We start from the raw sequence: 25,069 nt of genomic DNA, 5'->3' as shown, positions 1-25,069 counted from the left end.
ACAAAAAGTCAATGGAAATTAGTAAATTAGAATATATATCTTCTATCTAAGCAATCACATTTATATCAGTAATTACTTGAAAAATCTGCTGATAGTCTCTAGTTATTTGGGACTCTTTATTTGGAAGCAGCATAAACCAGCCAAATCTAGATTTAAGTTAAAAAGCAGAGTTCATTGTATGGATTTGTGGTTGTATCTCAAAGGACGGAGACATGGCTGGTCCTTAGGGAGGGATCACAAGATAGCTAGAAACCAAGCAGGTCTCCTTCTTTCTCTCTGCACAGCTTTCTCAGCTGGCCCTTCAAACCCCACAGAAACGAGCCAGAGGCATCTCAGTGCCTAATCCAGGTTTCCTGGAGACTGACTCATTAGCATGGCTTGGTATGGCTGTTTCCAACTGTGACTGCAAATTATTTCGCACTCCTTCCTCAGAGACAGTGCCCCCATCCCTTGGCTCCGAGCAGCTTGTGATGGCTTTGACCAATGGGCTATGATAGAACTGAGGCCATGTGACTTCCGAGGCTGAGTTGTAGATGGCCACACAGTTCCCAGCTTGTTTTCTGGAATATTCACTCGTAGAGTCCTGACCCATTGTGTAAGAAGTCCAACTGTCCAGAAGCTGCCACTCTGTGACAAAGCCCAAGCGTTGGGGAAAGACTCAAGCAGAAGTGTCCGCTGAGCCATGCCAAGTCACCAGCTCAGGTGCCAATCATGTGAGCATAAAGCCTCCCGATGATTCCAGCTCCGGTCATTTGAGTGGCCACCAGCCATTTGTCTTCCCAGCTGCCGTCATGGAGCAGAGGCAAGCCATTATGAGCACAAGAAGATGGCTGCTGCTCTATGCCATTAAGTTTGGGGATGATTGCTGTACATCAGTACATAGCTATAACAGTTGGGTCAGGTGACTGTCCCTGCTTCATGGAATCATGAAGTCACAGCAGGACTGCTGGAGCCATAACCCACAGGGAGGTAGGGCTGGCAAAAAGTGGAGCAAACTTGGTGTGCACTACGCTTTCTGCCCTGGTTTCACAGGAGCCTGTTGCCTACCTCAGCAGAGGGAAGAACATATGGATTGAGATTTTTTAAGCCCTCGCCTCAGTTTTTGCTCTCCCACCCAGACAGCCAGTGAAAAGCAAAGAATCGTGAAGCAAAGAATCTATTTGCCTTGGTAAATGGTATCATTAATTCCCTTCCTTCCCAGTCCATGGTGGTCTTCCGGCAGACACAGTTCTCAAGAAATGGAAAATATCCTCAGAGCTCTGGCATCTTTCCTTTGTGGCCTCTCAAGTACAGAGGAGATCATTAGAGTGTCCTCGTGTTGCCTAGCAACCCATGAATGCTGTTTGCTATCATGTCATTAATATGATATGAAAGTGTTTTATAGAAGACATTCATCTTGCATTAATGAAAATCAAATTTGCTAATATGACACAAAATCTGTTCTTCCTTGTGACTGTCTATGCTTAAGTAGCTTATTTATTGAATTAGACTGTGAGTGGTTTTAAGGCTTGAGACTGTTAAAGTATCATAATAATGACTTTGTTTTCAATAATATCAGATGGCCGTTAATAATGTGATTACCAGCTACAATGGGTAATCACCATCCCAGACAAAGCCCCCGCCCCTCAGGTCCAACCCCAGTGCCAGTAAACTATCTGCCACCCAACTTCTTATCACTTAAACCTCTGCTAGGAGAGGATACTGGTTTAAGCTGGAATGCTTTCCAGATTATCCCCATCTTTCTTTAGAGCTCAGAGACAGAGAACTGAAGAAATATCTGTCGCCTAAAGAAGGCCCCAGTGGATCTCATATCATCTAAGTGTGAAAGGATCTACCAGAAGTTATTCAGTCATTCTCTTCTTTCTAGAAAAAAAAAGTAGTGAAAGATCCTAAGTATGTCAAGCAGTAAATATAAGACCTGAAACCAGAAGAGAAAATAAGAAATATTATACATTCTCCTACTTTAAATCACAATTTATTTCTGAAAACAAGTATGGAATTCAAATGTACAACATCCAAATAATACTCCAAGTTCAAGATGGCAATGTAGGGAGATCTTGAACTCACCTCCTCACATGGACACAATGAGTCTACAGCTACAATATGGAACAGTTTCCTCTTAAAAAACCTAAAGGCTGGCTGAAGGATGACTACACATCTGGCAAATAAAAAGAAAACCACATTGATGCGGGTAGGAGAGGCTGGGACTCAGTCTTTCCATAAGCCTCACCCTCAGCATGGTGTCCCACAAGCAGGAGAGAACTCAAAACCCAGAGCTTTTTCCTGAGGAGTGAAGGGTTCAAACCCAGGTTGGACATCCCAACTTTTAAGACATGCACTTGAGAGACGAGCCTTTGAAACATCTAACTTTGAAAACCAACATAGCTCACTTTCCAAGACACACAGGACTAGTAATCTGAGATACTGCTCTAAAGGGCCCAGCGCAGAGGCAGCCAATTGCACCCAGACTTAAAGTGAAGGAGGCTCACCTGCCTACATTAAAGTGTTTAACACACACGTCCAGGAGCCTGTTGGAACACTGTCCAGGGATCCAGACCAGCAGCCACCTTTGCCACCTTCCAGAGCACTAGCATCTCCTGGAAGGGAGCATTCATATGCATCTGGTACCCTGATTTTTATAGCTACCTCCTAGGTGATGCTTCTTGATCACCTGGTCTAGAGGCCCAATGAGCTTGCATTCCTGGTCCTATGATACTGTAATAATCCATGTCACCCAGAGAGGAGCGCATAACCCCTATCTGGTGTGCCAATTTCTGTGACTGCTGCCAGGAGACACCTCTACATCACCTGGCTTTGATGGGGCTTGCATCACACAGGACTGTAGCTAATGGAGAAAGGGGTCTTAAACAGATACCACATCCAAGTTACAGCAAAAGGCAACAGACTCAGGAGCCTGGTCTATATTACAAAGCTATAGTAATTAAAACAGTATGGTAAATGGCATAGAAACAGATACATAGGCCAATAGAACAGAATAAAAAGCTCAGAAATAAACCCACACATATATGGTCAATTAATTTACAACAAAAGAGCCAAGAATATACAATAAGGAAAGGACAAGCTCTCCAATAAATGACGTTGGGAAAATTGGACGGCCACATGCAAAAGAATGATATTGGGCCACTATGTTACACCATGAATTAAACGCTTGAATACAAGACCTGAAATCAGAAAACAAAGAAAACATTGGCTCCTTGACATAGGACTTGGCCATGACTTTTTAAAATCTGATACCAAAAGCCTAAGCAACAAAAGCAAAAATGAGTGGGACTAAGTCAAACTGAAAAGCTTTTACATAGCAAAAGAAACAAACTGAAAAGGCAATCTATTGAATGGGAGAAAAATAATTGTAAATCATATATCTGTTAGGGGGCTAATATCTAAAATATATGAAGAATTCAATCCAACTAAATAGATTTTTAAAAATAAGCAGATCTGGTTAGACATTTTTCCAAAGATGATTTACATATGCCCAACAGATTCATGAAAAGATGCTCAACATCATTAATCATCAGGGAAATATATAAATCACAATAAGATGGCACACAGCTGTTAGAATGGCTTTTGTCTAAAAAGACAGTAATTAAGTGTTAGAAAGATGTGGGGGGGGAAAAGGAACTCTTATGTACTGTGGGTGGGATGTAAATTGGTATAGCCACTACAGAGACCAACCTGGAAGTTTTTCAAAAAATTAAAAATAGAACTACCGAACAATCCAGCAATTTCCAGATATTTATCTGAATAAAATGAAAGCACTAATTTGAAAAGATATATGTACCCCTATGTTTATTGAGGCATTTTTATCAGTAGCCAAGCTATGGAAGCAACCTAGGTGTCCATTGATAGATGAATAGATAAAGAAGATGTGATATATATTTATAAATGGATATTACTCAGCCATAAAAAAAAAAAATGAAATTTTGCCCTTTGTGCAACATGATTGGATCTAGAGGTCATTATGCTAAGTGAAATAAATCAGGCAAAGAAAGACAAATACCATACGATTTTATTTACATGTGTAATATTTAAAAAAAAACACACAAACATTTTTATTTACTTCAGAGAGGAAGGGAGAGGGAGAGAGAGAAGCATCAATGATGAGAATCATTTATCAGCTGTATCCTGCATGGCCCACACTGGGAATCGAGCCTGCAATTCAGCATATGCCCTGACCAGGAATAGAACTGTGACCTCATAGGTCGACACTCAAAAACTGAGCCACACCTGCTGGAATATATGTGTAATCTTAAAAAACAAACAAAATAAAATAAAACAGATTTGTAGATAAAGAGAATAAACTAATGGTTGCTAGAAAGGAGGCATGAGGGTATGGATGAAAAAGGTAAAAGAGAATAAAAGCTCTAAGCTCCAGTTATCCTAAATAATAAAGAGCTAATATGCAAATGGTTGTCACACCCTCACGCTGTCATGCTGTCAGACACTCAACACTGGGGAGAGACAGATGGGGACCAGTCAGGCTGTGGCCCGGGAGAGGGACAAGCCACCCACCCCTCTGTCCTGGATGCCAGTGGCCGTGCCTGTGCCTGTGCCCCAGCCCAGGAGAGAGACAGGCCACACACCCCATGATCATAGGCAGCAGCAGCCACCTGCCCTGCAGTCCCGGGCTCCAGCAACTGTGCCTGTGGCTGTAGCCCAGGAGAGGGACAGACTGCCTGCCCCGTGGTCCCAGGCACCTGCAGCTGTGGCTCAGGCAAAGCTTCCCACCCACAGTCCCATGTGGCTGCAGCCGGCCTGGGTCCTGGGTGCCTGCAGCCAGCCAGAGGGAAGGTCTTGGGTTCCTACGACTGGCTGGAGGACGGAATCCAGGTGTGGGATGAGGCAGAGGCAGTTAGGGGTGATCAACCCAGCAGGGGAGCAGTTAGGGGCAATTAGGCCGATAGGAGAGCAGTTAGGGGTGATCAGGCAGGCAGAGGTGGTTAGGGGTGATCAGGAAGGCAGGCAGGCAAGTAGTTAGGAGCCAGTGGTCCCAGATTGCAAGAGGCAATTGGACATCCCCCAAGGGATCCTGGATTAGAGAGGATGCAGGCCAGGCTGAGGGACCTCCTCCCCAGTGCATAAATTTCATGCATCAGAACTATAGTATATATATAATGATGTATAATGTACAGCATATGGAAAATAGTCAATATTGTTATAATAACTTTGTATGGCTTAGACTTTTTGTGGTGACCACATCATATAATAAAAGGCTAATATGCAAATCAACTGAACGGCAGAATGACCAGTCACTATGACACGCATGACCATAAGGGGGGAGACATGCAATGTAGGAACTGCCCCCTGGTGGTCAGTGCACTCCCACAGAGGGAGTGCCACTCAGCCAGAAGCCGGGCTTATGGCTGGCGAGCACCGTGGCATTGGTGGGAGCCTCTCCCTCTTCTGTGGCAGTGCTAAGGATGTCACCTGAGGGCTCCCGTACTTCAAGAGGGTGCAGGCTGGGCTGAGGGATCCTCCCCCCTAAGAGCATGAATTTCGTGCACTGGGCCTTTAGTAAGGACTATAAATGTCAATGAGGAATACTGTGTTGTACACCTGAATGTATGGCAACTATACTTTATTAAAAAAACTAAATTTTAAAATATTATAGAACCAACCATGTGATCCAAGAATTCCACTTCTGAGTATTTATCCTAAGAAAACAATTCAAAAAATATATATGCACCTCATGTTCATTGTAGCATTATTTATAGTAGACAAGATACAAAAACAACTTAAGTGTCTAATGATGGATAAATGGGTAAAGAATTTGTTGCATGCCCCTCTTAGCCCCCTCTTAACAAAACACCCTCAGTGCCTCACTTCCCTGATGCAGCAACTTCCTAAACCTGACTTTGCACCTGACTGGTGTGGCTCAGTGGTTGAGCATCGACCCATGAACCAATAGGTCAACTGGTTCCATTTCTGGTCAAGGCACAAGCCCAGGTTGTGGGCTCAGTCCCTAGTAGAAGGCATGCAGGAAGCAGTTGATGGATATTTTTCATCGATGCTTCTATCTCTCTCCCATCCGCTTTCTCTAAAAATCAGTAAAAACGTGTTAAACCTGACTTTGCTGAGACTCCTGGGAGGTCTTTGGCAGCTGGGAATTAATAATTCTCTCCTGGCCTTAGATGATTTGGTTCAGTGGATAGAGCGACTGCCTGCAGACTGAAGGGTCCCAGGTTCGATTCCAGTCAAGGGCATGTACCTTGGTTGGGGGCACATCCCCAGTAGGGGTTTTGCAGGAGGCAGCTGATTGATGTTTCTCTCTCATTGATGTTTCTAGCCCTCTATCCCTTTCCCTTCCTCTCTGTAAAAAAAAATCAATAAAATATAATTTTAAAAATTCTCTCCTGGCTCTCTCCCTGCACTCCTGGTCACTTCTGATAATGCTTTGCTCCAGCTCCTCCCTCTGCTCCCCCATCTCACAGCCCCCATGGAATACTAGTTTTATCTTCAGTCCGCTCATGTTGCCTTTCTTGGGCCACCCCTTCTCTCCTGAGGCTCTCATCAGTTCAGTCGGTGCTGCTGTCCGTCTAGCCAGATGGGCATAATCACTTCCATTTTTTGCAGGCATTTCTGCCGCTACCTCACGTTACAAAGGGAATGGGGTTATTACTGCTCCCTTCGACCTGTCCTCCTCCCCATCCTGGATTCTGCTTTCCACCTGGTCTCCCAAGCCAAGACCCGGGAGTGTGTGTACACACCCTCTTCCCTCTCACTCTTGCCCCTCCAGCAGCTTGCTGAGGATGTTCTGGTCTCCCTCAATCAATCCCCCATCGTGGCAACGGCATTCAACAGGTTGCTCTGCTTCTGGCCTCATCCCATTCCAGTTTAGCTGTTCTAAAACATAAGTTAATGACCACATGACTCCGTTGTCTAAAACTTTTTCATGGCACAGCACCAGAATGTAGCCCCAACTACCACCTTCCACATTGTATCCAACTGGATACTAGAGCCACAAACCATTTGTCATTCCCAGAATTCCCAATGCAGCTTCGTGCCTCCACATTTCTCGTGCTGTTCCTTCTGTCTGGAACACGCTTAGCAAACACTGCATGCCCAGACAGATGCTCCCCAGTGTTCCTGTAATCAGCTCCCTGTGGGTTACCAATGGAGCTTATCCGTGCTCTATTATGGCACTTGTCACCAGTGTTATAATTATTTTTTATGTCAACTGTCTCCTCTTGTTGGAGAGCCTGTGGACACAGGACCCATGGCATATTTGTCTTCTCATTTGGAATATTCCTCATGGTAGGTAGACATTCCACAAATACTTGCATTTTTTTTTATTTCTTATCTAGTCCATAGACGTATGAGCCATGCACATACTTCTTTCATAATCACATTAAAATCATAAAAAGAAAAAGATGAGATCAATATCTTTATTTAACTCAACATATGCCAACTCTATTTTCTTTTCAACAAGCAGTTAATATTCTCTCTCTCTCTCTCTCTCTCTCTCTCTCTCTCTCTCTCTCTCTCTCTCTCTCATAGTAAGTCTTCAAAATTCTGCGTGTATTTTGTACTTACAGCACCCCACAGTTCAGACCAGCCACATTGCAGGTCCTCAGGAGCCACATGTGGCTGGTGGCTCGTGGCTTTTGGACTGGACAGCATGGGTCTTGGCAGCTGCTGCTCTGGACCTGCTTTCTTATTGTGCTATTCCGTAACAAATCTGAGAGTGTCCTCTCTCTGACAGTGAAGTATGCCCTTCTACGAGTGACCAGATGGACCAAGTCGCTGTCTGTTACTGTGCTCACAGTGTACACCTGGGTAGGAAGCCATTAGACACATGGTCCAGCCACAAAGATCCTGTGGGATCAGATTTGGAAACTCAATTCTAAGGCCATTTCTTTTCTGAGCGTCAGACAATAAAGAGGCTAAACGATCAGTGATCTCTTTTAACTTTTTACTTCAAGATAATCTCAAACTTACAGAGCGGTTACACAAATAGAACAAAGAATAGCTTTGTATTCCCTTCCTCCCACTGATGTCCTTCTTCTGGTCCAAATTTCATCCCCAATCCCATGTTGTAATTAGTGTGTCTCCTTCACCGTCTCCAATCTGGGACGGTTCCTCACCTTTTACTGTCAGGAGCTTTCACTTGTGAAAAATATGGGCCAGTTCCCCTATGGAATGCCTGCCCGTTGGGGTTTGTCTCCTGTTTCTTCATTCTTTGTTCCAGGTGATGCCTTCTTGGCAGGAACCACTGAGCGATGCTGTGTCCCTCTCGGTGCATCACATGAGTAGGCACCTGGTGGGAGCTTGTCCTTTGGCAGCATTGTCAGTGTGGGCACTTGGTGAGAGCGGAGGCTTCAGGCTTCTCTGCTGGAAATGTACTGTTCTTACCGTCAATCAGTTAGAGCAGTGGTCAGCAATCTCATTAGTCAACAGAGCCAAATATCAACAGTACAATGATTGAAATTTCCTTTGAGAGCCAAATTTTTTAAACTTAAACTTCTAATGCCACTTCTTCAAAATAGACTCGCCCAGGCCGTGGTATTTTGTGGAAGAGCCACACTCAAGGAGCCAAAGTGCCGCATGTGGCTCTCGAGCCGCAGTTTGCCGACCACGGAATGAGAGATACTGTACTCTGAGACTGTGTAGACATCCTATTTTTCATCATTCTTTTGTCTCCTACTTTTAACATCCATAAACAATTCTTGCCTGAAACCATTGTTACTGCGTTGTTTGCCAAAGCGCAGGTCGCTAATTTGGTCCTTCACTCGCATTAATTACCTGACTTGTGACTGTGGGGAGGCGTTGCCCTCTCTCCTTCATTTATTAATTTATTCACTTATGTTACCATGTGGACTTACGGGTTCTTGCACTTTTCTGTGGGCTAAAATCCATCACCCTCATTATTGGGTTTTTGGAAAGTGAGAGCTTGGAATATGTTAGTTGAATTTTAATACTTGATTTTTGGAAACGCCAAACCTGAAACCATAAACGAAACAACGAAAATGAAGGAACGGTTTGTAGCTTGTCATTAGATCTGAAAAAGCTCACATTAATTAGAAGAGCCTATTATGGAAGGGAATTATTTCAAACATGTATTGATTATTATAAACATATATGAAACATGCCGACTATATTCTGCCCTAGTGAACGACATTCCTACTCTTTCAAAATGTAAAGATCAATTAATTTCACCAGAGGGACAAGGAGGCAGCAAAATATCTTGCTTTCTGGGGTTTGCTATTCATGTGGCCTCGGTCTCATAAAAGGTGATTTCACCTAGTTCCTTTGTACCCCCCACCCCCCGGACTTTGGGGCTTTATATGTGCATGTAGACACTTTCCTCTTTTCCTTCAGAAAATAGATAGGAAATGGGCAGGCCGTGAGCACGGCTGAGTGGCTGAGTGGCCTAATGCTAGCCTGTGCACTCCCGGCCTAATTAAAGGGAAATGGTTGTGCTTTCTATGAAGAGAGACGCAGACCAGGAGGAGAGGGACACAGGAAGGGAAGCTGGAGCACTAAGAGCTTTCTCCTTTCTACAAAATTAAATGCCAACCCCCCTCATACTCTCAGTCCGGAATTTATATAACAAATCAATGTAAATAGCTGGACAACTTCCAGTGCTCTGGATTATGGTACAAATTCAATTAATGCAGCCCCTAATAAAAGAGCAACGTGCAGGGAGATGCCGGAGAGGCAGGGAAAGGGCAGATGCCCTGAGCAGGAGGGCAGACTGGGCCCCGTGCTACAAGTCAGGGGATGGGGGAGCAGGCCTCACTCTTAGGGCTGCCAGACCCCACTCCTCCTGCCGAGCTAGGTAAGTTATCAGTGGCTGGATTGGTAAGGTTCATATGATAAGATAAGGTTCATAAGACTGCGCTTTAATTGGTAAACTTAAATAGAAACAAAATCCCGAAGCATATAAAATTAAGGATGTAAAAACTGCTATTTCTACAAGAAGACCAGTGTTTGCTATGGCAAGCAACAGGCAGAAGTCCGGTGGGAAGAAAACCCAGCCCAGCTGGGCTGCGGACGCCTGCGCCTTAGCCCCAGCCCGGGTCCCCAGGGAGCCCGTGCACAACTGGGTTAAATTTGACCTAATTAGCTCACTAGGCAAAATACGCAGGCGAAAAGAACTCCACTTTATACCTTTAATTTAACTTGCATTAATTCAGACCAGAAAAAAAAGAAATGTATGGCCCCAGTTTACCTAGTATTATGCAATTTGCATTGATTTCCTATGTAATTTTTATTTTATTTACATAAATATTATTAATTTCAGAGAGATGCGGAGAGGGAAAGAGAGATAGAAACATCAGTGATGAAATAGAATCACTTACCGACTGCCTCCTGCATATCCCCTACCGGGGACGCAGCTCGAAATCTGGGTATGTGCCCTTGACCAGAATCAAACCCAGGACCCTTCAGTCTGCAAGCTGATGCTCTATCCACTGAGCCAAACCAGCTTGGGCAATTTCCACATAACTCTTTAGTGCATAACAAAACTCTATGAAGATTTTCTATGAAGTCTGTCTTACTCTCATTGCAGCCAAACTTAATTGCTGCTATCAAACGACAGCTAACTGGTTTATACAGACACCATTGAATGTATTGTAGAAAGAGCAGCTCTTAGGGAGAAAAAATTATAGTTGTGCCAAAGAAAGGCTTTGTTTAATTAAACAGCAAACAAAAATGTTTATTTTAATAATTTATTTAGTCCCTAATTCACACCAGAAAGAATCTGAGGCAGCTTACACAAGTATATATAATTGGATAATTAAGAACATCAGCAACAATAATAACACAATACAAATTGAGCTCTCCCTGTGCCAAACCTTGTTCCTGGAGTGTCTCCTTGAATTCTGAGAGTAACTCTTTGAGGTAAGGACCTTCCTTATCCCCATTTTACAGCTGTGAAGATGGAGGCTGGAAGAGGTTAAAGCTAACCAGTGGCAGGGGCTGGGGGGAAAGGAAGTCACCAGTAAATGGGAAATGAAGGCAGGACAGCAACATGAAGCTGAGCTAGGGTAGAGAGATCACGTGTTCCAGCACAGGACTTAATAAATTCACAGGTTGGCTTTGCGTCTCCTCAAGGTCAGAGCAAGGAGGGTAATGTTACCAGTGGCTAGATTTGTAAACCTCATAAAATATTCTAATTTCTAAAGTGAAGCACAGTTTTTCCTAGCCTGTGTGTGTCTGGGATTCAGAAAAAGAAATGGTCCTGCCAGTGTGGCTCAGTGGTTGAGCATCGACCTATGAACCAGGAGGTCTGGGTTCAATTCCCTATCAGGGCACATACCTGGTTTGCACTCGATCTCCAATAGGGGGCATGCAGGAGACAGCAGATCCATATTCTCATCATTAATGTTTCTATATCTCTCTCCCTCTCCCTTCCTCTCTGAAATCAATATATATATATATTTAAAAAGTGAAACAAATGGACAGCAGACAGATGATCCTGTAAGCACAGTGTTTCTGCAAACCAGGACTCAGCTGCCGCGGGGCAGGCCGCCTGTGCTCCGTCCCAGGTGATCTGGGTGCCAACACTGATTCAGGACAGCTGTGCGCTGGGGTTCGGGCTCTTACAGACACAAAGAGCCTAAGAAGAGCATGTGCTTGAGAGACAGCACAGCCCCCAACCCCCACCCCAACCCTCGGAGTGGTGGTTTCTGGGCCCATGTACTGCTCGGGATCTCCCTCTGGAGAGAGTTCTGGGTGTGTCCAGTTCAGACGAATAATCAGGCCCATTGCAGTGGCCTCCAGCAGTCAGCAGCCTTGTTTTCGGAGCATAGGAAGCTGCTCCAGGGAGTGTCTCGCACACCTCTGTGGCCAGGCAGGGCTCCAGTGCCCAGAGAGACACCGGGCTGTCGGCAGTGTTCGTTCCCGGTCCCGGTTACTCCAAGGTAACTGGGAAGATGTCACCTCTAGAGCCACGGGTTGACCAGCAGTAAGAGGGCTTGTGGACTAGCCATTCAGAAGAGGGTGTCTTCTGTGGAAGACAAGCATTTTGGTTTTGGTGCCAGTGAGCAGTAAACACCCTTCGTCTGTCTGGGCCAGTGCTAGACTGTGACAGCAAAACCATAGCAAAACCATAGCCCAATCGCATTCAGAGGATACTTGTTTTTCTATTATCTAGATCACATGTGTCAAACACACGGCCCGCGGGCCAAATCTAGCTCGCCAGGCCTTGCAATGTGGCCCGCACCGCGCTGTCATCACTGCACTCCGCTGTCAGTTTATGACATTGTCAGTTTATGACTGTTCAGTAAACCATTCGGCCCGCGATTTAGGCTGGATTTTAGATTTTGGCCCCTTCTCTGATTGAGTTCGACACCCCTAATCTAGATCTTTAGCAGGTGACAATTTCAACTGCTTATCAAATAACTAGTTGGCTTTGCTTTCAAAATCTCACCTTTCTAATCTACCTTGAAGCAGTACACTGAATAGTGATTTGAGATTCTGGCAAACTGGAGTTGGACAGGAGATATGTACAGTTAAACTTCCATTTCCGTCTTCGGGGTTGTTGTGTGGCAGTGCAGCGCAGGCCTGCATCTGCTCGTGCAATAGCTGGTCTCCCTGAGCAAACCCCACTGGCCCAGAATCGTGTGATTTAATTTCCGAACAAACCTACGATTAACGGGAAATCGTTGTTTGTTCTTATTCTTATTTTTGAAAATGGTATTGAAATGCAAGAATCCACGTCTGTCACCGGCAGAATAAAATCATCAGAAGCAACCTTCCAGTGTGAAAACAGGTTGCTCCCCACTCTCCTTGTGTTAAAGCCAACTCAGCAGGGCAGAACTCAAGGGGCCCGGCTTTGAGGTGGCTGTCACACACAGACAATACTTGTGAGGCTTGGTTGTTGTGTTTTTTTTTGTTGTTATTTTTTTTGCCAGAATGTTTAATTGGGAAAGGGGGGGGGGGGTAGATTTTCATTTAAAATGATAGACATTTAGTTCTTATAACTTCAACTAAATACATTCTCCCAGGTTTTATAAATTTAACTTTAAGAAAATATTTTGGTAAAAAGTAGATGCTATGCAGTCTGTTGGGCATCATAGCGCATACAACATCCATTCTCTCCTCTTCAGAAACAGAATCCTGATTTATAGGATGTTGCATGGTACCTAGAATAAATGACAATGATTCCCAGCCTCCCCTGCAGCCAAGGAAATCATGTGACCAACCTTTGGCCAGTAAGTAGAAGTGTTATGTGAGACTTTTAGCAATTCGCCCTAAAGGAGAGGGGAAGGCCCTCTTTTTCCCTTTCTCCACCCAAGACATGTATGTGATGACTGGAGCTCGGCAGCTGTTTTGTACCATGAGGCCAAAGGCCCTCTGGACAGTATTATGATCCGATGTCCATGGAGCCACCATGCGAGTCCTGGACATTCTTGACATAAAAGAAAGCTATGCCTATGCCTTTAAAAAGCCACTACTATTTTGAAGTTTTCTATCACAGCAATCAAACCTAATATTAACTAATGCAGGGGGTACCGAGGAATCTGGGGTGATTCCGGAGATTGCTAGAAAGGCTCAGGAACAAGCACAAGGAAGTGAGATCTGGTTGTGGAGCTGTTCGGAGCATGAACTTTCAGGCCACGAGATGATGGTTCACACCCGTTTCAACCCCTTGTTAGTTATGTAACCTTGGGCAAGTCATTTAACTTTTCTGAATCTATTTCCTCTTCTGAAAATTGAGCCAGCCAGTCCCGCTTTAGAGAATTGGAATTAGGACAAAGTGAGAGAGTGCACAGAAACTACTGTGCACAATGTCTGTGGGTTTGTGTCCCCATGTGAATACAACAGCGACTCCAGTGGCAAAGAAAAAATGGGTCTCAGAGTGTAGAGGGCTAATGCAGGTATATTCAAGATCCCTTAGGCTGTAGAGCCACACATCTTCACTAATTATGGCAAAATGTCAGTCAGAATAAGAAAAAATGTAACAAGGACATTAAATCTGTGATTTCAGATATTATTACTTAAGAGAGGGTAGTTTTTTCTATTTAAAGACAACCACAGCTCTAACCAGTTTGGCTCAGTGGATAGAGCATCAGCCTGTGGACTGAAGAGTCCCAGGTTCGATTCCGGTCAAGGGCATGTACCTTGGTTGTGGACACATCCCGGGTAGCGGGTGTGCAGGAGGCAGCTGATTGATGTTTCTCTCTCATTGGTGTTTCTAACTCCCCCTCCCTCTCCCTTCCTTTCTGGAAAAAAAAAATCAATAAAATATATTTTAAAAACAAACAACAGAGCAAATTAATTGAAAGAAAATTTTTTGAAATCAACGTAGTCCTTGCAGAAATGGATGGGTTCCCAAGGAGACTGAAGTTTGGCAAACATGAACTAAGAGAGGTGATCTTAGGACCATGTTTCACTCACTCTCACTCACTCTGAGTGATGCTCTCGCCTCAGCCCTCCCAGAGCGTCTTCCTCCCCGCCCTTCAGTGCTGCGCTGGTGCCCGCTCCTCTGGCACCTCTGCCTGCCCGTGTGCTCTTGTGGGGTGGGGACCACATCCTCACTGTGGTTTCCTCCATGTTGGCTGTATCTGGCACATGATTACATGGCAGAGAATGGCCTCCTAGGTCTTCCCTTTCATCAGAAGCTCTGGGAGACGCCTCGGTCAGAGAAACACAAAGGGGAAGGCAGAGTATTCGTTGAGGGTAGACTGGGGCAGCAGGGAACAGAACCAGAGGAAAGTAGGCATTGGAAATAAAGAGAAATGCCTCATCCATTAGGATGGAGGGGCGTTCTGGACAAATGGAGGGGTGGATGGATGGAAGGATGAAGAAAGACTGGACAGCATCTATGTTCTCAGCACATAAACCAGCAGGGAGAAGGGGATGTGGGGCAGGTGGCCTCGGAAACCGTGTTTATCCACCTGCCTCTATCTTACCCTAACCCTAGTACCAGGCGGGGCACACCCAGTGTGGGCTGCTGGGAGCTGACAGAGCTGATGGCTGCCGCATAGCAGTGAGGACCCAGCTTTGGCAAATGTGACCTATTTTTTAAAGAAAGGCCAGAGATCCAATTTGCAAATGTTGCCCAGGCCAAAGCAAACATGCCTGTAAGTCATACCTGGCTCCTTGATCACATACCAAGACGTTTGTCACTTCCTGCCTTCTGGGTATCAGAATGTACATGGGAGAGACAGGTCCTAGCAGCCGTGTCAGCCCAGGTACCACAAGGCTCAGAGTCCCCCTGAGCAGAGCCTACAGGCAGGCATTGTAGGAGAACGGTCTGTCCTCTGCCGTGAATTTAAGGTGCTGCCAGGACAAGAAAAGGCAAGTACCGTGAGGAACTCATTCTTGAAGGGCAGCCTGCAGGCCGCCCAGCTGCAGGCCCGACCCGGAGAGCAGGCCCCGCAGAGACGGGTGTCCAGCTTGGGCAAACCTCTGTGCAGGTGTGAGAGGCATCTGGGGATCCTCTTAATGGGTCTAAAATAAGGTGACCAGGTGTCCCGCTTTTGGCGGGATAGTCCCGATTTTTAACAAAAGCGGGATGTCTGGTCACATTAAAAGCAAAAACTAAGTTGTATCACACCAAGGAAAACACTAGAGTGCTTTTCATTTAAAACACAGAGATCTTGGAGAAAGCGATGTTTTTCTTCCCTGACCACCCACCTCCTTGTTCCATACTGTTGAGGAGTCTAGCAATTTCTAGCTGAACCGTGTGGGTGTTGGGGTGCAGCCTTGATCCTCCTCGGCTCCCCTTTCCTGCTGGCCTCCCAGTGGCCCTGGCCTTAGAGGTAAGAACCGGGATTGGAAAGAGCAGCACCCCTCACCCCCTGTTCTTTTCTCTGAGACGTAGTGTACCTTCCTCAGGCCAGCCATGCCATTTTCCCAGTGTGCCTGCTCGATCTGTTTTCCTCGGCCTTCAGAGTGGCCAATGGCCAAGCTAATTAGCAGGTCCCCTCCCAGACTGTGTGACTCTGTCGATACAATAGGCCGAATGAGCACACGAAGAGGAGCTCGGGAGAAGTCTGATCAATCGCTTAACAATCGGACCTCATCGATCAGAAATGGTTAATTCAGTTCTACGAGTAGACATTTCCTGGGGCTTTTGAGAAAAGTGTATTATTTACAAAAGTGGTGGAGAATCGAAGTCCCTCCAAGTAAACCTGCATTTGTCAGCTCCACAGAACGTGCAACACGGCAAGTGAACACCAGTGTAAACTTCAGGCTGTAGCTAAGAGCACTGTATCGATATTGGTTCATGAATTATAACAGACGTGCCCCACTAGTGCAAGGTGTTAGTAACAGGGAAACTGAGGGAGAGGGGGAGTATGTGGGAACTCTGTACGGCTCTGAAAAGAAAAATCGATTATTTTTTTAAAGTTAATTTTCCAGAAGCAAACCAGATCTCAGGGAGCATAAAAGTGAATCATGGACAGAAGCCAGGCTACTTGGAGGCTGTGAGTGGTCAGTGACTGAGGTCCACAGCCTGGAAAGGCATCCTCATCACAGTGACCCCGAGGTCATCTGGTGAACTCTTTAAACATGGTGACCAAAAGCCAACCGGTGTTGCTCAGTGCTTGAGCATCGACCTATGAACCAGGAGGTCACTGGTTCTATTCCCGGTCAGGGCACATGCCCAGGTTTCCTGTTCCATCCCCAATAGGGGGTGTGCAGGAGACAGAAAATCAATGATTCTCTCTCATCATTGATGTTTCTCTCTCTCTCCCTCTCCCTTCCTCTCTGAAATCAATAAAAACATATTTAAAATTTTTTTTAAAAAAAATTACTACCAGAAAAGCAGTTTCTGTAAGACCTGGAGAAGGACCTTACAAGTGATATTCTTCACTAGGTGGGTTTTTGGTACCATTTTCTTTTTTCCTTCATCAGGAGATTCCTTTCACCTGTACCTGCAACACTTTATATCTAACAACCACCCTACAACCACCCTACAAAGCAGCTACTTCACTTTGTCCAGGTTTAACTTGGCCCGTGGGCAGTCTGGGATGCCTGATGTTGCAGACAGATGTGCAGAAGCTGCCCTCCAGGTGGGGTAGGAACCTGCGCCCACTCCCCAGGTGTGGGAGCACTATCATTTTACGGCCTTGTGGATAATGTCGCTGGGGACCACCACTGAAACTACAGTAAAATCTGAAAGGAGCCTTCAGAAGTCCACTTGTTGGTTTGGTTTCAAGGGTATTACTTCATTATCATTCCCTGTTTTAATGGAACCCAAGACTTCTTTCTTAAAAGACAAAAAAAGTGAAATCCAAATAGAATTCTATGAACCCTTTTTTTATTGTATATAAAAACTAGAGGCCCATTGCACGAAGATTCATGCAATAGGCCTTCCTTCCCCTGGCTGCCGGCATCCAGGACCCAGGCCTTTGTTCTGGCCACAGCAGAGAAGCCAAGCCTCTTCAATCTTCAGTCATCTTCAGCCTTCAGGCTTCAGTCTTCAGTCATTAGTCTTCACTCGGGCCAGAGCCTTTAGTCTTTGCTCCACGCCTATGAATGCAAATTAACCCAACAAAGATGGTGGGTTAATTTGCATATTTGCTCCTGATTGGCTGATGGGTGTCATGGAGGAATAGGCAATTTGCATCTTTCTCTTTTATTAGTGTAGGTGGCTGACACTGGCAATTTCCAGGAATATGGGTAGCAGTTGGCTATACAAACTGTGACCTGGATGGGATAGCAAGCTTGTTTTTCCACAGGAGGCAGGGGTGGGGAGTGTGAGAGAAATGCAATTTCAGGTCCCTGTTAGGCCCCTGTGTAAGCTGTTCAACATACTGTGATGCGAACAGGGATTGCCAAGTCCATGGTGCCATTTCTTCTGGATGCTGGTGTGAGAAGCCATGGGGCGTTTCATAGCCAGCAAAAGGAAGAATTGGCAATGCATCCAACTTCCTCATCACCCCTTGCCCCCAAGCACTGGGCAGACGGAGGATTAAGGGCCACTAACCTCTCCGGCCCTGTGTGTTTGGCTTTGTGAATGGAGGCTATGCAAATGTGGGCGTTAGATGGTGGGCCAGAGCCCCTGGTGGGCAGCAGCGTGACCCTAAGGGAAGTGGGATTTCCGCAGAACTAACTCTTTGGAGAAGACAATGAAGAGATGAGAGTTCTGAAGGCAGAGTTCAGAAAGACTGCCTGAACAGCACGTGGTTGTGGCAACAGAGCCGGGCTGGGCGAGGAAAGCTGAGACCGAGCCTACGCTATCTAGGAGGTGGCTGTGGACTATCAAAACAAGAGGGCAGGCGGGAACTCCTGATGGTGCACGGAACCACGCGGTGGAGGGGGGTGGGGGAGGACTCAGTAATGGAGGACTCAGGAAAGAGAGCAACAAGTTTAAAAGGGCCCTGTGGTTTCTAACTGGCACATCCACAGTTCCCTCAGGCTTCTCTAGAAATTGTTTAGACCTAAGAGACAGGGGCCACCCTGGAAAAGCTGTGCTTGTGTCTGGACTTCAGTTATCCTTGATGTGTTGGTCTAAGAAGCTACTGTCTAAGACGGGCCAAAACATCCACAGAGCTGATCCCTCCTGGGCAGCCAGCCCTGACCCAATGTCTTTACTCCTAGAGTTAGATGTTGGACATTGGCCAGGGATTGTAGGGGCCCAGAACCTTGTAGCTAGGACTCCCACTGATTGGACTGCTTTCATTAGAAGTTCAGTGGCCTTGAGTATCTACAGAGGTGAGCAGTCCCTGACTGATTTCCACTGGGTACGCTCCTGACAACCTGACACCTCTTCGTGAGCTGCAGGGGTCAGAAAGACCATTTTTAAATCCTGGTTTCACACACAGCTTTCCTGCTGCTCCCAATGAGTGTCCTCCTTTCTTCAGACTTGGGGTATTTTGCAGAGTTTTGTCACCTATTTATTTGGCACAATTTTATTCTGTATCAATGAAAGACCAATCAAGGCCAGGCATATAGAATACATACAGTGCAATGTGCATCCGTTCATTCATTATTCATTCATTTCATGAACAAACATAGGATGCCTGTTGCAACAAATGCTGAGCTAGATGGCTGTGGAGCAATTACACAACAGCTCTGACTATGCCCCTGCCTCTAGGAGCAACCTTCCCACCCATCACCTTCCTGAACTCATCTCCTTCTTGAGCTCATCGCCTACCACTCGCCCTTTGTTTGTATCCATCCTGCCTCCCTCCATGGTCTGGGCAGGCCCTGCCTTTGCTCACCGTTTGCACCTGCTGTTCCCTTTCTCCGAAGCCTGTTCCCTGAAATCTCCAAGGCTGGCGCTCCAAGTGCTTCCTCACTCAGTAAGTCACCACCTTAGGCGACCCAGCCTTTCTTTGGCCTCCTGTCCTTTCTGGATTTATGCTTTCTCCCAAGCAGTTCTCATTCTCTAACATTTTATATATTTACCTACTTGTGGCTCGAATATAGAGAATGTGTATCTGTTTTGGTCCCTGATGTTTCCCCAGCACCCAGATCAGTTCTGAGCACAGAATGGGGAAGGAGTAAATATTCGTAAAATTAATAGTCGGATGAATATATGATCTGAACAACCAAGTAGGTAATTAAGCATGAAATCGGGTCATGTTCTGGTCAAGTGAGTGGATGATAGGCAATAACAGACAGAGCTGGATCCGTGCTGCTCCTAGCATGGACTTTTGTCATTAGATTTGGCTTTAATACCTCAGTAGGCCCTGGGACTCATTAGCTGCTTCCCCGAGAATTAACTTTAAGCCTCGGAAAACAGAAGGTGCCCATCTGCGTGTGGGCACCAGTTTTTGTTTTTTTTCCTTCCCCTGTGCACAGATATAACATCCATTAACAGTAACAGGGATGACAGACATCCAGTGAGAGTGAGGCCCGCTAAATCGATGTGTCTCTGACCCTGAAGCAGTGACGTTTCCTGTTCCAAGACACTTAGCATTCAGATAAAGTCAGAGTTTAGAACACCAACAAATGTTCTTGGTTATTCCAAGAATGCATCAGATTTTCAGCCAAGGATGGCCATTCTGTTTCCATGAAAGAAAGCATGTATCCAAGCAGTTTTCTGTGCAAAGTTAGCAAATGCAAACCCCTAAGAGAGCTGCTCTCCTAAGAGAGATTCAATTAAGCATCAGGGCAATTGTACGAGGACCGTGTTGCAACACCGAGGCGGCCTGTTTTTCTGGTCATTATTAATCCAGAAACCTTAATGATGAGCAACGTTTGTGTTATTGTCTCCCCAAATTTAATTTGTTTATGCAGCAGTTCAGTTAATCCTGCAATCTGTTTTTCTCAAACGAGGGCAGATAATGGAGACACCGTTCTTTACAAGTCTTCAGGCTTTTAAATTCTGATAAAATCAGGATTCTTCACCGGGTCTTGCCCCGGCTTTGAATTAAACCACTTTGAATGTAATTATGGAACCTGGCCCTACATCAGGAACATCCATTTAAAAAATTGATTGGCCAGGCTGTTCCACGGGGCGTTTTATGAGCAAACGATTGCAGTGGGGCCAGGATTGTCATTTACAAAGGCAAAAAGAAAGCAGGTAAATACTTTATTAGTGGTAATGAGAGGGTTTCCAGCTAACTGAGTCTTTTCTTTCCTCACCAGCTACTTCACAGAGCCCTGGTGCATGGCCCTCTTTCACGATCGTTTTATTGATCTCAGGAAAGAGTTACGCCAAGTGTTAACCTCCAAGAAGGTAAGAGTGATTAATGGATATGGGTGTTATTCTTTGCTAATTATAAACAATTTGTATGGTTGGTCATTTAGATTTTCCCCTACATTCCCACTTTACAGTTTTACTTTTAAAACTACCTGTACTTCATATAAACAAACTACAGAATATGTAAACATGATGGTGACATTCAGGGAAAATGGATTCTTTAAATCCTTTTATGAGGGGCAACTTTCTTTTTTCCTTTTTACAAATAATTGTATTTGTATCATCAGCGGACAGTGTTGGCTGAAAACTGAATATGAGTTATATCTACTCGGCCTCAGGAGTGAAGCTTGCATTCCTTTAGTATATGTCTGTCCGGCCTTCACTACACATGTGTGCACATGCTGTTTTAAACATGTAAAGAGAAGTCATCAAATGTCCAGACACACTTCTCCTATAACCAAAACCTCTCTCTCAAAACAACACAGATTTGGATGGAAGTGGGGTGACACAGCCCAAAGTCTTGCTGTTCGACAAGAAATTGGACTCTACAATGTAAATACTAGTAAACTATCTGTGAAACTTTAAGTTATTTGTTTCAACACTGGAGTCCTCAGAGAGCAGGGGCAGGTTAACACCTGTGCTCAAAAAGCCGCCCAGAACCCATCAGAGGCTCTGCCTCGCTCCACGCAGGCATTGGCTGCGCTTCCACCACATTCTACTGTCTCAATGGGCGAGTCCTGCGTCTCTGTTGTCATCCCAACAGGAGCCCACCCACTCGGGTGGGCACAGGTGCTGTTACCCTCTGCTCTTTACCAATGAGGATGCTGCAGCTGAAGATTTTAAGTGACTGGCTGTGGTCACACGGCAAGGCAGTAGCCAGCAAGCTTCAGCTCAAAGGTCTCTCACTCCAAAGATAGGAACGGAGGCACTAAGCCACACGGGGCCAAACTGTGTGGCCTGGCACCTTCTCTTCCTTGGCCCCCCCTTACCCCCACCTTATCCTCTGTTTTTCTGTTTTATTCCTGGAGTGCAAGCTGGGAAATTGAAATAGTTTTGCCAATCTCAAGTAGCTTCAGAATGAGAAAAATGGGTTTACCGTTTAAACCAAATTTAGTTGTCTTTAGGATCCACATAGGTAGGGACCTGGCAGCTAAGTGTCCACGAGAGGGGCAGAGGGGACTGCAGCCACAGGTCAGGAAGTCCCTGCACTTCCTCCATGGCTGCGAGGACTCAGCTCAGGGAAACTGAGTCTGGGTGGTAAGACTGGTGCTGACTGCACTCCCTTTGATGCCACACATTCCCACTGCCTCTCAAAATGTCATCTGCAGCTCACTGCTGCCCACAGTAATCACCCATCCCTTTACGACTTATCCATCAAAGCCCTGTGCTAAATTCCTCTCAACCCCAGCTCTGAGCCTCTCCGTGAACGTTTTGCACAGGGCCAGGGGTTTTAGGGGTCAAGCTTAAAAGGGAAGCTTTTCCTTCATCTCTCTAGGTAAACTGTGAAACCCAGTGATTCGCTTTTCATGGCGCTCACTGAGAACTGCCGGCCTGCACCGATGAACAGACGTTGGCTGTGGGTTGTTCACTATAAGCCAACAGCGTGGGCAGCGGGCCCTCGCAGGAGGTCAGAAGTGGCCATGGGCGTTTGTGGAAGACACACTAATGGCTCCCCAACCATTCTCGTGGGTTTTTAGACTTGCAGAAAGTGAAACTTCTGAAAGAAAAGCCTCTACCGGGCACTGTCCTGTTTTCCACGTTTGTATTTGTAAAGTGGAAAAGGCCACGGGAAGAGGTGGTGCGTGCAGTGGTCTCTGCCCCCAGCTCAGACCCCTGGGGAACAGGGACGAACTGCTTCCACCTCGGAGAGCTGAGGAAGGCGCAAAGGAGGGGATGTGGTGTGTGTAAGAACATGGCACAGAAGAAGGCTGTCAGCTCGTGCCGATCACCACGGGAGCAGTGGTGGTGGCGGTTATGGCGGAGACAGGCTGACAGTGGAAATGCCAGTCAGATGCACACATGCAGGAATTTCATTTAAGAATCTGATATTAGGGAAATAATAGAGCCATCTCTAAAGAGTAACAGTAATTCCTTTTTCTGATATTGAGTTGCTGTAACCCATTTCATCTCAGTTTCTACCTTTTCCTCAGAGAAACTCAGAACTTCAGTCCCATAAACTGTGCTATCCTAGAGCTTAGCATATCAATTTTCCTTTTTCTCCACATGTGGAGAATGAAATAAAAGACTATTATCTGTAACTGATGTCACCTCGAATCTATATGTCATTTATTTGAAAAAGAAGCTCATTATAAGACATCTCAAATCCTTTTGTGGACATAGAGAGGAAATCCATTGGCACTGCAGTCAGCTGTGACTGAAGCCAAAGAATCATTGACCAGAGTGAAATGTGGAGTGAAAACTACCCTTCAAAATTCTTTGAGAACTATATAACAATTTTAAACATACATATATCTAACAACAGAACCCCAAGATATATGAAGCAAATGTTGATAGAATTGAAGAGATTGTTCTAAAATAATAGTTGGAAACTTCACTATCTCACTTTTGATAATGCATAGAATAATCAGAAGATCAATAAGGAAGTAAAAGACTTGACCAGAACTATAAAAGAACTAGTCTTAACACATATATATAGAACACTCTACCCAACAATAGCAAGATGCACATTCTTCTTAAGTACACATGGATCATTCTCCAGGATAGGCCATATGTTAGACCACAGAATGATTGTCAATAAATTTTAAATATTTACATCATACAAAGTGTATTCTCTAACCACAATAAAATGAAACGAAGAATCAAAAACAGAAAGAAAACAAAAATTCACAAATTTGTGGAAATTAAACAACATATTCTTAAGCAACTTCTTTTATTTCAAAGACAGAATCTAATGGGATATTAGAAATACTCAGAGACTAATGAAAATGAAAACACACCAAAATTTATGGGATGGAGCAAAAGCAGCTTTCAGAGGAAAATTCATAGCTATACTAGTAAATACCTACAGGAAGAAAGGAAGAAGGAAGGAAGGAAGGAAGGAAGGAAGGAAGGAAGGAAGGAAGGAAGGAAGGAAGGAAGAAAGAAAGAAAGAAAGAAAGAAAGAAAGAAAGAAAGAAAGAAAGAAAGAAAGAAAGAAAGAAAGAAACAGATCTTTCCCTGGCTAGGTAACTCAGTTGGTTAGAGCATCATCCCAACATGCCAAGGTTGCGGGTTCAAGCCCTGATCGGGGTACATACAAAAGTTGACCAATGAATACATAGATAGGTAGAACAACAAAAACAATCTCTCTCTCTCTCTCTCTCTCTCTCTCTCTCTCTCTCTCTCTCATCAATCAATCAATGAAATTTTTTCAAAATGAAAGTTTTTAAGTCAGTAACCTACTTTTTTACCTTAAGGAACTAGAAAAAGAAAACAAAACAAAACCCAATCCTAGCAGAGGAAATAAATAATAAAAATTTTAGTGGAGATAAGGGAAATAGAAAATTTTTTAAATGACAGAAATTTGATGAAAACAAACGTTGGTTCTTTGAAAAAAATCAACAAAATTGACAAACCTTGAATCAAATTGACTAAGAAAAAAGATTCATTACTAAAATCAGAAATGAAAGACATTGCTACTGACTTTACAGAAGTAAAAAGGTGCTATAAGAGAATACTATGAACAACTGTATGCCAATGAATTAAACAACCTAGATGAGATGTACAAATTCCTAGAAACACATAAACGACAAAAAACTGACTCAAGAAGAAATAGAAAATCTCAACAGATCTATGAAAAGTGAAAGTATTGAATCAGTAATCAGAAACCTCCCAGCAAAGAAAAGCCTAGGACCAAATGACTTAACATTTAAAGAATTAACACCAAAACCAGACAAAGACATAAAAAGAAAAGAAAACCCCACAACAATATTCCCTGTGGGTTAAAATGCAAAAATCTTCAACGGATAACTAGCAAACTAAATCCAGCAGCATAAAACAATGGCCAAGTGAGATGTACCCCAAAAATGGAAGAGTGGTTCAACATATAAAAATTAGTCAATGTAGTACACTACATAAATAGAATGAAGGGGGCAAATGCTACCCCCTCAATTGATGCAGAAAAAGCATCTGGCTAAATCAAACATGCTTTCATGGTAAGAGCAGTTTAAAAAAAAAAAAAGTAGAAGGGAACTGTCCCAACCTAATAAAGTAAATAAAATATATATACAATGATGATGAAAGAGAGAATGCTTTACCTATGTGATTTGGAACAAGACAAGGATGTCTGCTTGCATCACATTTAACAACGTACTGGAAGTTCTAACCAGAACAGTTAGGCAGGAAAAACAAAAGAAAAAAGGCTTCCACATTGGAAAGGAAGAAGGAAAACTCTCTCTCTTCTCCAATGACATGATCTCATATATAAAAAAATCCTATAACATGCAAAAAATAACATTAGAGCTAACAAATAAATTCTGCAAAGTTATAGGATACAAGATCATACAA

General features: G+C 44.5%; 1 protein-coding gene across 1 annotated transcript in view; it reads left to right on the top strand.

The window, feature by feature from the left end:
- Positions 1-25,069, top strand: part of CFAP61 (cilia and flagella associated protein 61) — a 226,504-nt gene that overhangs the window by 196,221 nt on the left and 5,214 nt on the right. The window contains exon 26 of the mRNA XM_084888800.1: positions 20,509-20,599. Coding sequence (XP_084744926.1) covers positions 20,509-20,599 — 91 coding nt within the window. The remainder of the gene's footprint in view (positions 1-20,508; positions 20,600-25,069) is intronic.

This window comes from Pipistrellus hanaki (genome assembly GCF_964339955.1).
Source record: "Pipistrellus hanaki genome assembly, chromosome: 6".
Taxonomy (NCBI): Eukaryota; Metazoa; Chordata; class Mammalia; order Chiroptera; family Vespertilionidae; genus Pipistrellus; species Pipistrellus hanaki.
The sequence above is the reverse complement of the archived record's forward strand: the minus strand, read 5'-3'. Positions and strand labels throughout refer to the sequence as shown.